Source organism: Triplophysa dalaica, chromosome 22, assembly GCF_015846415.1.
Source record: "Triplophysa dalaica isolate WHDGS20190420 chromosome 22, ASM1584641v1, whole genome shotgun sequence".
NCBI lineage: Eukaryota > Metazoa > Chordata > Actinopteri > Cypriniformes > Nemacheilidae > Triplophysa > Triplophysa dalaica.
Window position 1 is genome coordinate 6,513,781 of NC_079563.1, and position 12,008 is coordinate 6,525,788.

The 12,008-nt window shown below is 36.2% G+C and overlaps 1 protein-coding gene across 1 annotated transcript in view; it reads left to right on the plus strand.

Moving 5' to 3' along the window:
- Positions 1-12,008, plus strand: part of itga1 (integrin, alpha 1) — a 44,231-nt gene that overhangs the window by 24,531 nt on the left and 7,692 nt on the right. Inside the window, exons 6-17 of the mRNA XM_056737366.1 lie at positions 284-405; positions 2,844-2,992; positions 3,141-3,291; positions 3,392-3,566; positions 4,019-4,092; positions 4,723-4,867; positions 5,542-5,684; positions 7,348-7,491; positions 8,228-8,488; positions 8,998-9,128; positions 10,465-10,628; positions 10,735-10,871. Of these exons, the coding sequence (XP_056593344.1) occupies positions 284-405; positions 2,844-2,992; positions 3,141-3,291; positions 3,392-3,566; positions 4,019-4,092; positions 4,723-4,867; positions 5,542-5,684; positions 7,348-7,491; positions 8,228-8,488; positions 8,998-9,128; positions 10,465-10,628; positions 10,735-10,871 (1,796 nt within the window). The remainder of the gene's footprint in view (positions 1-283; positions 406-2,843; positions 2,993-3,140; positions 3,292-3,391; positions 3,567-4,018; positions 4,093-4,722; positions 4,868-5,541; positions 5,685-7,347; positions 7,492-8,227; positions 8,489-8,997; positions 9,129-10,464; positions 10,629-10,734; positions 10,872-12,008) is intronic.

Below are 12,008 nucleotides of genomic sequence, written 5' to 3' on the forward strand. Positions count from 1 at the left end.
TCCGTATGCCACCGGAAGGTCAATGTCACTTTCAATTTAATTCCTTTCAAAGTGTTTGATTCGGAACGTTTTTATGTAATGTTTATGTAACGTGCACGGCTTCAGTTTGGATTTTTACTGAGCTGTGTAATATACAGAAAGTTTCCTGTTTAAACCAATGGAGGCTTTTGGCAGTCAGCCGCCACTTGGGATTTTACACATGTGTAAAGTGAAATGGATTTTCTCACAAGTTTAATCGTAATGAAGGTGTTTGAGTTTGTTTTTTGTCTGTGTCATGTTTCAGAGTGCAAGCAGGAAATGGATATTGTTATAGTACTGGATGGTTCCAACAGCATTTTCCCCTGGGAACACATCACTGAATTCCTTGTCAAGTTTCTACAGAACATTGAAATTGGACCAGCACGGGTATGTTTTTCTTTATATTAGAATCATTATCTTGATAACCTGCAATTTAGAGGAAAAAAACATATCCGCAGACTGTGTTGGTAGATCAAGGTTTCAATTAAGAAAAAAAATACACTTCTTTCATCAGTTACTTTCCCTCCTGTCGGTCCAAACATGAATAGCTCTTAGTCATATGTAGAACTAAAATGGGGAAAAATTCAAATTTATTCATCAATTGCCTTTTCCTCACTATTTTGCATGGCTGCAAAGCAGCTTTACAGTAATTATATTAAAGGGATATATCACCCAAAAACGAAAATTCTCTCATCATTTCCCTCTTGTCATTTCAAACATATAAAACTTTATTTCTTCTGCAGAACACAAAAGATGATATTCTGAAGAATGTTGGTAACTGAACAATGGTGATACCCATTCACTTCTATTAAATGGACACAAAATCAATGCATGTCAATGTCGTTGTATGGTTACCAACGTTAATCAAAATTTCTTCTTCTGTGTTCTACGGAAGAAAAAAGTCCAACTGGTTTGAAATGACAAAAGGATGAGTGAATGAATTTTTTTTTTGGGTGAACTGTCCCTTTAATACAGATGACAGAAGTACAATAGCAACATGAAGTTATAAAATATATATAATACATAGAATACTATATTGTAATACATTTTATTAACACTATATATAATAAAACAATTAATAATATTTTAAGTATCTTGGCCACTCTTTTCTGTAGACCATTTTGCAAACAAACAATGGAAACATTGCTGGTCCATAAGCACTTCCTGTTTCAGTTTTAACACTACACAAATGTTAGAATGAAATGCAACTTACAAAACATTTAGAACTGAATCGAAATGTAAAATGAACTTATCTTTAAGACTTAATTTTAAGTGTCAAATAGAAAAAAACAAAAATGAAACAGGAAGTGCTTTTAAAGGAGCAGTATGGGATTTTTTTGATGATCTATTGACAGAAAAGCAATATAATATACAAAACGATGACTTCAGAGGTGTGTAAAGACCTTACATTATAAACAGTTATGTTTTTATTACCTATTAAACTAATTCTATCTACATACAGAGAGGACCTACATAAAGTACATTGAATTCGCTGGATATGTTTTGTACAGTAGCCCTAAATGGACAATCAACTCTACAAAGTGCGTTTCATCTACCCTGCGGTACATAGTCTGGTTGTCCCTGACTTAACAAAGGGGGTTAAAACGTCTACTAACTAATTCTTAACTGTTATCTAGCTGTCAGATCAAACGGCTTTAACAGCGTTGCTATTTACTGTTAGCTAACTCTGCCCTCAAACGTGCATTGCAAGCATGAAATGCTTAGCTTTATCATAGCTTAGACCACGCAAATAATAATGCAACTGGATAAAATAAGCGAAGACGACGCAAGTATACACAAGCAGCACAGAGGTTCTGGATAAACAATGACGTTCACAACTGCTTCGTCAAACAGTTAACATTACAACAACATATCTTGGTTCTAACAAACAGAAAGCCAATGTTACACACATACTGATACGAATCAAAAAAGCCCCCTCAGGGGTGATCTTTCTCTCTGATGAAAAAGTGTAATCTCCATAGATATCTTTGATTATCTCTGCTAAAAGCCTTAGTTACTCAGGCCCTAACGCATCTCTACTGGAAAGTCTTTATAATATTAACACCGGTCCTTGCTCCTGCCTGACTTTTATCCTTCTTTTTATACTTCAAATCCCCAGACTCTTTATTTTAATGTAATAAATAAGACATTGCTCTTTCTACAGTCTTTCTAATGCCCACATGATCTGTTCCCTGGACTGAGAAATTGGTTTTAATTCTCGAACTCACTGCTATAATCCCATCTAGACCTTTAAACAAGCATTGTTGACGTTTTGCTAAATATTCAGTACAAGGCAGAAAGGTTTTGTGAACACGAAAATGATAAAACAGCATAAAATGCATCTTTACAATTACACTGCATTAAAAATTATTATATATCCAAATAAATCCTACATTCAGTCAGGAGTTTCATTTTTGGATGAAATATCCCTTTACATAGGATTTGTGTGGTTACAAAACAAATGAAATTTTTACAGTATCTTGTCAAAACTGTGTGCAGTTAGTCACACAGTGGAACTATGATCAGTTGATACTAAAATAATTGTTACAGGAAAGACAAAACAAGGAGTTTCTATGGAGACACCATACTGGTTGGTTATACTTTAAGGAAATTACAGCTTTCTTGAGCGCAACGCTGGAAAATACAGCTTCAGAATGTTGAGCGGGGGAAGACCGCATATTCCACAGTTAAATAAATGTTCTCTTAACTTTATTGAGAGGATGACATCACGTTTGAGTCAGCACACACACAGATATTAGCACAGTTAGAGACGTGTGTCTGAGGACCACCCATGTTTGCCTGATGTTTCACTTTAATTTCTTTAGGTGGGCATCGTGTCGTATGGAGATGATTTTGGCCACGTGTTTAACCTCAGCCAATACAACAACACAAAAGACCTTGTTAAGGAAGCTAAATTGATCGTACAAAGAACCGGACACAAAACCATGACGGCTCTAGGCATTGACAAAGCAAGGTATGCACTGTTTCCAAATAATCTCTCATAATCACGCCACATTGCCCAGAGTTACACAAACATTGTTTAAAGCTTTTATTATAACGCAAGAAGTTGTTTAAAAGTTTGAGCTCATGAAACACACTGACAAGTTGTTTATCCTGTTAAGGGAAGAGGCATTTACGGTGGAGCGAGGAGCGAGACCAGGCGTCAAGAAAGTCATGGTGATTGTCACAGATGGAGAGTCGCATGACCGCCACGATTTAGAAAGAGTCATAAATCAATGTGACACTGATGGTATCGAGAGGTTTGCCATTGCTGTAAGTCTTCTCATCAATGTGTAATAAAAAATACTTGATTCGGAATCAGCAGACTGAATTTGCTGTAACATTTTAACATGCACTTACTGTATCGTTACAGGTCCTCGGTGACTATTATCGACAAAATAAAAGTCTTGAAGATTTGAAGAAGTTTATTAATGAAATCGAATCCATTGCTAGCGAGCAAAAAAGTGATCATTTCTTCAATGTGTCGGATGAAGGGGCGTTAGTAAATATCGTCGATGCGCTAGGAAGCAAGATCTTTGCCTTAGAAGGTAACGCACATGATACATCACAATAGAAATAAATACTTCATGTTGTGCATGGACTATATTCTGTGTATTTAGTCTTATTTGAAGAAGTCTTGAAACTACCCGACTCCCCGTACACTTAAGTAGCTTCCACACAAAACACTTTGATAACCCCCTAGCAACCACCCACAACACCCTAGCAACTGCACAACAATGCAACCCATTTTTTCCTTTTACAAATGTAAATTAAGAAAAAAAGAACAACTTAAAATCACAGAAAAAAACTGCACATTTGCACAAAAACAGGGAAACCATATAATTTTACAGGGAAAATTTGTTATTTTACGGTTTATACCAGGCGCCCCAGCTGGCGATTTTCTTTTTTTACATTGTAGAAATGGATATGTAAATACCTCAATTTCTTGCAGTCTGCTGAAATGTAATCAATCCTTAATAAAAGTGTGTTTATCTAACAGCCACAACAGGGAACCACACATCCTCCTTTGAGATGGAAATGTCTCAGGCAGGGTTCAGCGCTCACACGTCTAAAGTAAGTGTCAGTCACATCATCATACTTCAACCCTGTCTTCCTGAAGATGCGGTGATATATCTAAGATGTGGTATTGCGCTCATTGTGGATTTCTGCAGTTAATGCACCTTCTGCAGACCTCAGAGGAAAAAAGCAAAGATGTGGAACGGATGTTTAGAGAGATTTCACTGTTACTTGAGTTACATTTACATGTAGTCATTTAGCAGACGCTTTTTTCCAAATGTGGTAAAAATCAAGGTTAATTCATCTCTCCTTATTTACCTAACCTCATGTTGTTCCAAACCTGTGTGACTCTCTTTTGTGCGGCACAAAATGTGTTATTATAACGTACAATTAGAACATTTTCCATACAAATAGATTAATGGGAAGTAAGTTTAGAGGTTCTTACATTTCTGCATATGTACATGATACCATATGATACAACTTTTATCAAGTAAAGACAGAAATTTTATTTCGGGTGAACTATCCAGTTCATGATAAACTAAACAACTACTATGTGTGTGCTGTACATGTGGATGGTTGACTCGTCAATAATAACTTCTTATTTTAACTTCATGCCCACATGTAAAATCATCTAAATGAGAGAAAATGGTTCACGCATGGGTCTGTTTTGACGGATGTCTTTCTCAGGCAGGTGTGATGCTGGGAGCTGTGGGGGCTTTCGACTGGAATGGCACCGTAGTGATGCAAGCTGGCACGGAGTTTGTTGTTCCAAAAAAAAACGCCTTCCATCATCCTTCTGTAAATAGACGTGAAGGCATGGTCGAGTACGTAGGTAAGAACTGAAATATTTCAAGTCGGATTCAAACCCGCGTCGCCCAAATGAGCTCTGTGTACAGGAGCAAATGTCCGATCCCTGGCCGTGGCCTCGTGATCTCGTTCACACTTTTCATTTTTTGTAAATTTGCCTATTTCTGAACTTCTTGCACACAGTAGATGAAAAATCTTCTTTGGTAGCACATAATTAACCATAATGTTTTTGTAAGCATATCAAGAACTTTATATCCTTCACAGCAATGGTGGAAGAAAGAAGAGGCTGTTAATAAACAAGGACTGTGTCTCAGCAGTCTGAACACATTGTTAAGGACAGCTACCGTCTCATAAACACTCACCCGCTCTCGTCGTTTCCCTTTTAAGGATGTCGCTTCAGACTGAAACAATGCCTGCAGAACTCAAAATGACTTTATCTGGTCAACGTGTTTAGAGAATAAGCTGCGCAGAAGCAATTTTGAAACGTTTCCCAAATGCTGATTCTAGTAGGCCTAATAAGAATAACAATAAGTCATGTTGGTGTATTCTGTGTCTCTGGTAATTAAACAGTCTATGATTGTAGTCTCTGCTGTTTCTCATTCACGGACAGTGTTCAGATGACTGTGAGTGTTATTTAAGGTAGTGGAGGTGTTGTTGGGTGTGGTGGTGGTGGAGGGTAAGCTGTGGTTTCGGTTGCAGGTTACGACGTGCAGTCAGCAAACACACCAAACGGAGTGCTGTACATCACAGGAGCGCCACGTTTTAACCATAGCGGTCGTGTGATAGTGTACCGCTTTGATGGGGAAAATGTCACTACTACACAGACGCTGAAAGGAGAGCAGGTATCTGAGTTCTTATCATTATCATTGCATTCCAAAGCTTTTTGAAAAAGCTAGTGTTTCACGCAGAAATAAATAAGGCCATGAACACACTTGACGTTAGTAAAAAAAAACACTGGCAGTGTTTGGTTACAAACAGCAGCTGAATGCCTTGACTTTGTCGTCAGCGTCTGTGCATGAAGGCAGCCCAGAGAAACAGATAGGCAGCGTAACGGAAGTCTTTTTGAATTATAAACAGAGAGCGTCTTTACAAAAACTAATCACATATTTAAAAACTACAATACATATTTCTCTATAGAAATGCAGTCAAAAGTTATTGAAAGTGAAAATTCAACTTACATTAATGATAATCACAAAAACATGCAAAATGTTTTAAGTGCTTGATTTTCTTTAAAATGTTTTAAAAATATATATTAGAAAAATCGTTATTAAAATTAGGGCTTTCAAACAATTAATCATGATCAATCTGATCCAGAATAAAAGTTTGTGTTTACATAATATTTGTCTGTGTACTGTGCATATTCATTTTGTATTTATAAACGTAAACATATGCATGCATATATAAAAAAATATATATGCCATTTAAATTATTGGTGAATATAAATAAATACATGTAAATATTTTCTAAATATATATACATGTATTTATTTATAAATACAAAATTAATGTCCACAGTACTTATATTATGTAAACACAAACTTTTATTCTGGGTGAGATTTCCCGCGATGGGGGTCGGTTCGTTTCACTCGTGGTGTGGAGTATCTTGCTAGTAGCGTCTTAGTAGCATGCATGCTAATCATGCTAGCAAACATGATAATCATGTTAACATCATGTTAGCAACAAGCTAAACATGTCAGCAAACATGCTAATCATGTTAATGTCATGCTAGCAACATGAAAATCATGCTAGCAAACATGCTAATCGCTTTAGCATCATGCTAGCAACATCCTATTCGTGTTCGCATCATGTTAGCAAACATGTTAATCACGTTAGCATCATGAGAGCAACATGCTTATCCTGTTAGCGTCATGCTGGTAAACATGCCAATTATGTTGACATCAAGTTAGCAACATGCTAATCGCATGTTTTTACTGCAAACTTTTACCTCATCTAGTATTATATTTTATAATTCTACAATATACTACAATTTATTAGGTTTGATGGTATTTTACAGTATTTTATAATGTGGGCAATTACAACATTTTGTAATCTTATTCTCACATAAGATTATAATATGTATAATGTATTTGCAATCTACAAAAATTACACTAAAATGTGTTACAGAACATAAACAGTTAGTAAGTTTTTTTACAAAAAAAAACTATGTTGTTGTTGTGATAATATTTTGATGAGTTTAAGCCTCGCTCCCACTGTAATACCGATATGGCCCACAGAGGGAGCCACAGTTAAGACTTGAGGCGTAAAAGTGTGAAAAATATCATTATATTTTTATTTTAAACGTCATAATAATAGTGTCACGATGCAAAGTATCTTCATGGTCCTAACAATTTAGCTTCATAAAAATGTGAGAAGTTTTGTTATACTGACCCTCCTGCTGTGTAAATGTTTTTGAAACAATTTAAATAAGTTCCAACACACTGATACAAAATTTATTCATGCCTGTGTCTCATTCTCAGTGGTAATATAAAATGTATCTTGTTCTCAGATCGGTTCATATTTCGGCAGTGTTCTCCAGACGCATGACATCGACCGTGACAATTACACAGACATTCTTCTGGTAGGAGCTCCGATGTACATGGGCCCAGAGAGAGATGAACAAGGTCAAGTCTATGTCTACAAACTCAATGAGGTGTGTATGTGTGGGTGTCTTTCATCCATCCACACAAGCGTGTGATATGCCCCATTCCACATACTGAAAACATATGTGGAGGAGAGCGGTACTGCCATTCCTCTTTGGGAGCTGTAAATCTGTATCTGTCTTGTGGCACTGAGTGTGTGTAGTGTTCTGGGATTGTGTGTTGTGCATGTGTTCAGTCTGAGATAAGTGGTCCCAGAACAGGGAATGGGTTGGAATGAGAGCGAGGGCGGTAGCTTGGCATTGTGGGAAGGGAAATCTAATGAAACTGTAAAATTCTCCTGCAAAATACCAGCCCCTGCAGAACACCTGCTCCCGAGAGTGTCCAAACAATGGATTAAATGGAGCAATTTCTTTTAGTTTTGGTAGTTTGCCCATTGGTCAGTTTTTCTTTTTTTTTGTAATGCATTTTAGGCTGGATGATATTGATAATCCTAGTGCGGTCTATTGTCCTTGACAGTTTTGCATTGAACCAGTCAAACGATTGTTTTCCACAAATTATTTTTCTCTACAATTTAAAAATGGGCAAACCACAAGTTCACACAATACTTGAACATACTCTACAGTTGTTAATGCTTTGTTGTGTAGACACAATTCCAGTAGTTGGGCAATAGTGCAGAGTTCAAACCTAGAACGCTGAGGATTCCAGCTCTAATCTTTAACCACTAAGCCCACAAGAAGAGCACTATTCTGGGCATTCAAGTCATCTATCTTCTTGTTATCTTCATAGGAGGGGCTGTTTGAACATGAGATGACCTTGAAGCCAGTCAATCAGACGTGCTGTATGGCTCACTCGCGCAGTAACTGTAAAAGCGAGAGTAAAAACGAGCCGTGCGGTTCACGATTTGGCACCGCGATTGCTGCTGTACCCGACCTCAACCTGGACGGCTTCAATGACATAGTGATTGGATCACCACTGGAGAATGACCACAGAGGGGCGGTGTATATTTACCATGGTTCACAGAAGTCCATAAAGAAGAAATACGTACAGGTAAAGCATGAGATAAGAATCTAGACTAGTCCTAACCAATACCCATTACTCAGAATATGTCCTTCCCAGACTCAACTTTAAGGTTTAGGGGCAGTACTTCTGTCCAATACGTTTTAGATGTTAGCGGAACTAGCCAGTGCTGTGCAGCAGAAGTAGAAACCAAGTACACATGTTCAGGTTTCACATTTTCAAATTATGGTAATTGCGGGATTTATGGTGGTATGCGGTATTAGCACGGTAAAAGTATCTTAAGCATTTAAGAAACTTAATGAATATTTAAATTATTTCACAAATAATTTATGATTTATTCAATCTTAGCAATACCGCTGATTAGGTTCGTATTCTATTGTATAAGCTACTGTGATTTCAGAGAAATTAAAACAATTATGCTAAAATGTTATTTTTTTTCACGGTAAACTGTATTAAATACTGTCCAAAACCGAGAGACAGATTCACACGAAAATCATATCACCCTTAAGACTTTATATCGTCTCTTTATGTGTGTTTAGCGCATTGCTGCTGGAGGGGATGGGGTAAAAATGAAGTTCTTTGGTCAGTCAATTCACGGCATCATGGATTTGAATGATGACGGTATTATAGATGTTACCATCGGTGGAATAGGAGGAGCTGCACTTTATTGGTAAGTGTACCTTTTTTTCTGTTTGCACAGTATGTCACGGTCACGACACCCCACTGAGTTTTGTTCATTACGTTGACATTCAAAAAAAGAAATTAAGGTGGGACATAAAAATTTGATAAGAAGCTTAGTAGAGAATGATGTCATAAGAATCGTTGATCCGTTTTGGTGGAATTGAGAGGGTAGTTGTTTCGAAAGCTTATATCTCCTAAATGTGAACTTGGCCAAGGTTTGGAACACACAAGTTTAAAGGAATTCTTAAGTTGTACATATTTATACTTGGAGCTAAAAAAACTTGATTTTGATTTCATGGGGACTTTAACAAAGGCATTGATAGATTTTAGTATATGGCACATATTATGCTATATTATACATTATAAAAGATGATGTTGTTATATTATATTTTATTATATTGCATTGCATTATATAATTTTAATTTATTTATCATGACTGGTACTAAAAATTGGGTCTGTACATAGGCGTAATTTGCTGGTGGGACATGCTGGACACGTGCTTTCTCACCATCTCCCGTTGCTCAAACTCGTAAGTTATATTTGCGGAAGATTTGAGATCACATCCAGTGTCCAAGCATAAAATGGACATTTTCGTTCATCGAAATAAACAGTTTTTAAGTGTATTGAACCACAACAGCCAAGTGACCTTCCCCAAATGACAGTTTGGGAACCAAACACTGCGAGAGCCGGAGTTGAAAAGTTATCACAGAAACAATTTAATAAAGTATTGTTTTTGTCTTCTTTGTCCCCACCACTTTTCAAAACAAAGTTAGGCCACTGGGTCTGTATGTAACTTGAACACTACCCTCTTGATGTCTAGTTTCCTCGTTCCCAGCCACTGCAGCAGTTTTCAATTTGAACCAAGCCTAAATATCCAACACTGCCATAACTTGTCCATCAGGGGTAATGTCCCTCTTCTACGACCATGTTTCTTTTCAAACTTTGGCTCTAAAATTGTCTGCGAGGGTCTCCATCTACAAAATAATCTTTTGGCAGTGTTTTTTCACTTTGATCACCCAACAGAGATCAGAGTCACTCCCTGAACATACCCCGAAGTTAAGAGTCAGCAAATTTAGAGTAACGCCATGAAATTTTGTGACCTCTGCCATCTTTACACTCCACGCTACACCACCCAACCTTTTAGGAGTTTTAGGAGTTTAATTGACCACATTTTTTAACACTTGAGGGTTTTACTTGGATGGAAATCAATTTTTGATCCATGAATCCGCTGTTGTTGTACAGAATAAAGCGAAACGCCTATTTATTCTCACAACATCGTTCAGTTTACATGAGCATCTTGTGAAAATGTTATGTGTCTATTTCAGGTCTCGAGATGTTGCGGAACTTCATGCAGAGATGACCTTAGACCCAAGTAAGATCAATCTGCAACAGACATGTCAGGTTCACGGGAAGAACACAGTATGTGTGAAGATCAGAGTGTGCTTTCGGTATAAAATCAAGTCTGAGAAAGATAAGAACACAGGAACTGGTAAGGGAAGGGCGTGCATGAGTGACACACATTTCTATTGACCGCATTCTTTTCCTTCATATTGTACTTCACATTTTCACACATTTTGTGTTTTCTATTTATTCAGATATCAGGTACAGTTTAATGCTGGACTCTCTGAGAGCGGTCTCAAGAGCACGCTTCAATGAAACAGAAGACAGAAGGTTGCAGAGAAACGAGTCTATTATTGAAAGACTTTGCAGAGAACACACCTTCTACACGTCGGCAAGTAAATCAGTCTTCTCATTCACACAAAGCATTAAGCAGTACCTGTACAAACAGAGCTACTGTACCTCCCTTTTGCTATTATTCCACTGCTTTGTTTTGGGATTTCAAGAATAAAGTTGACCTGTTCAAGTAATTCTTAAAGTATTAATTAAAAACAATCTCGTAAATTATGATTGTTATTGATGCAATGTTATTCCTTCATTTTTTAACACATTCTCAAAATATATCTACTTCAGTTTCAGAATTATTAAATGGAAGCTAAAATTTCAAAATTTCAAAAATTTAATTTTAAAATAGAATAATACTTCATAATACTTTATTTATAATACTTCACGATACTTTCCTTATAACACTTCATGATACTATGTTAAAAAACGTTATAATACTTTGTAATACTTTATTGTTAATACTACACTATACTTTGTTTATAATACTCCATGATATATTTATAATACTTTATTTATAATATTTAATGATACTTTGTTTATAATACTTCATGATACTTTATTGATAAATCTTTATGATACCTTATATATAATACTTCACGGTACTTTATTTATAATACTTAATGATACTTTTTTTATAATATTTATAATCTCTCATTTGAACATCAAAATGAAATATTGTTGTACTTTGTGAAGCAGATAGACCCTCTTATAAAACCAATTCCTTTGATTTTTGAACTGTGTATCTTGTTTGCTCATTTCTCGGTAGATAAAGAGCATAAAATAAAGCTACTAAATCTGAGAGGACTCGAGTTTAATAAAAGCCAGAAGTTCTTTGATCAAAGGCCTGTGTAAAACAGTAAAAATCCCCTCTCTGTCGAGAGACTGCATCACATCCCAAGTCAGTGCATAGTTGACCTCTGACCTCTAAAAGAGGGATGATATCCAGTACATGGACAACATAAAACATACATAGGAAAACCACAAATCAGTTATATGTAGCCCTGGGGTACCTACACAGATTCCCGGAGTACTTGGAAATTGTAAGATTCAAATTTAAGAGAACCTTTTCATACAAAGCTTTAAAATATCTACAAATAAATAAATTCTTTATAAATAATACATTTAATTAACATAAGATAAATAAAGAAATACAATTTTTATTAAAAGAATTATACCACTGCCATAC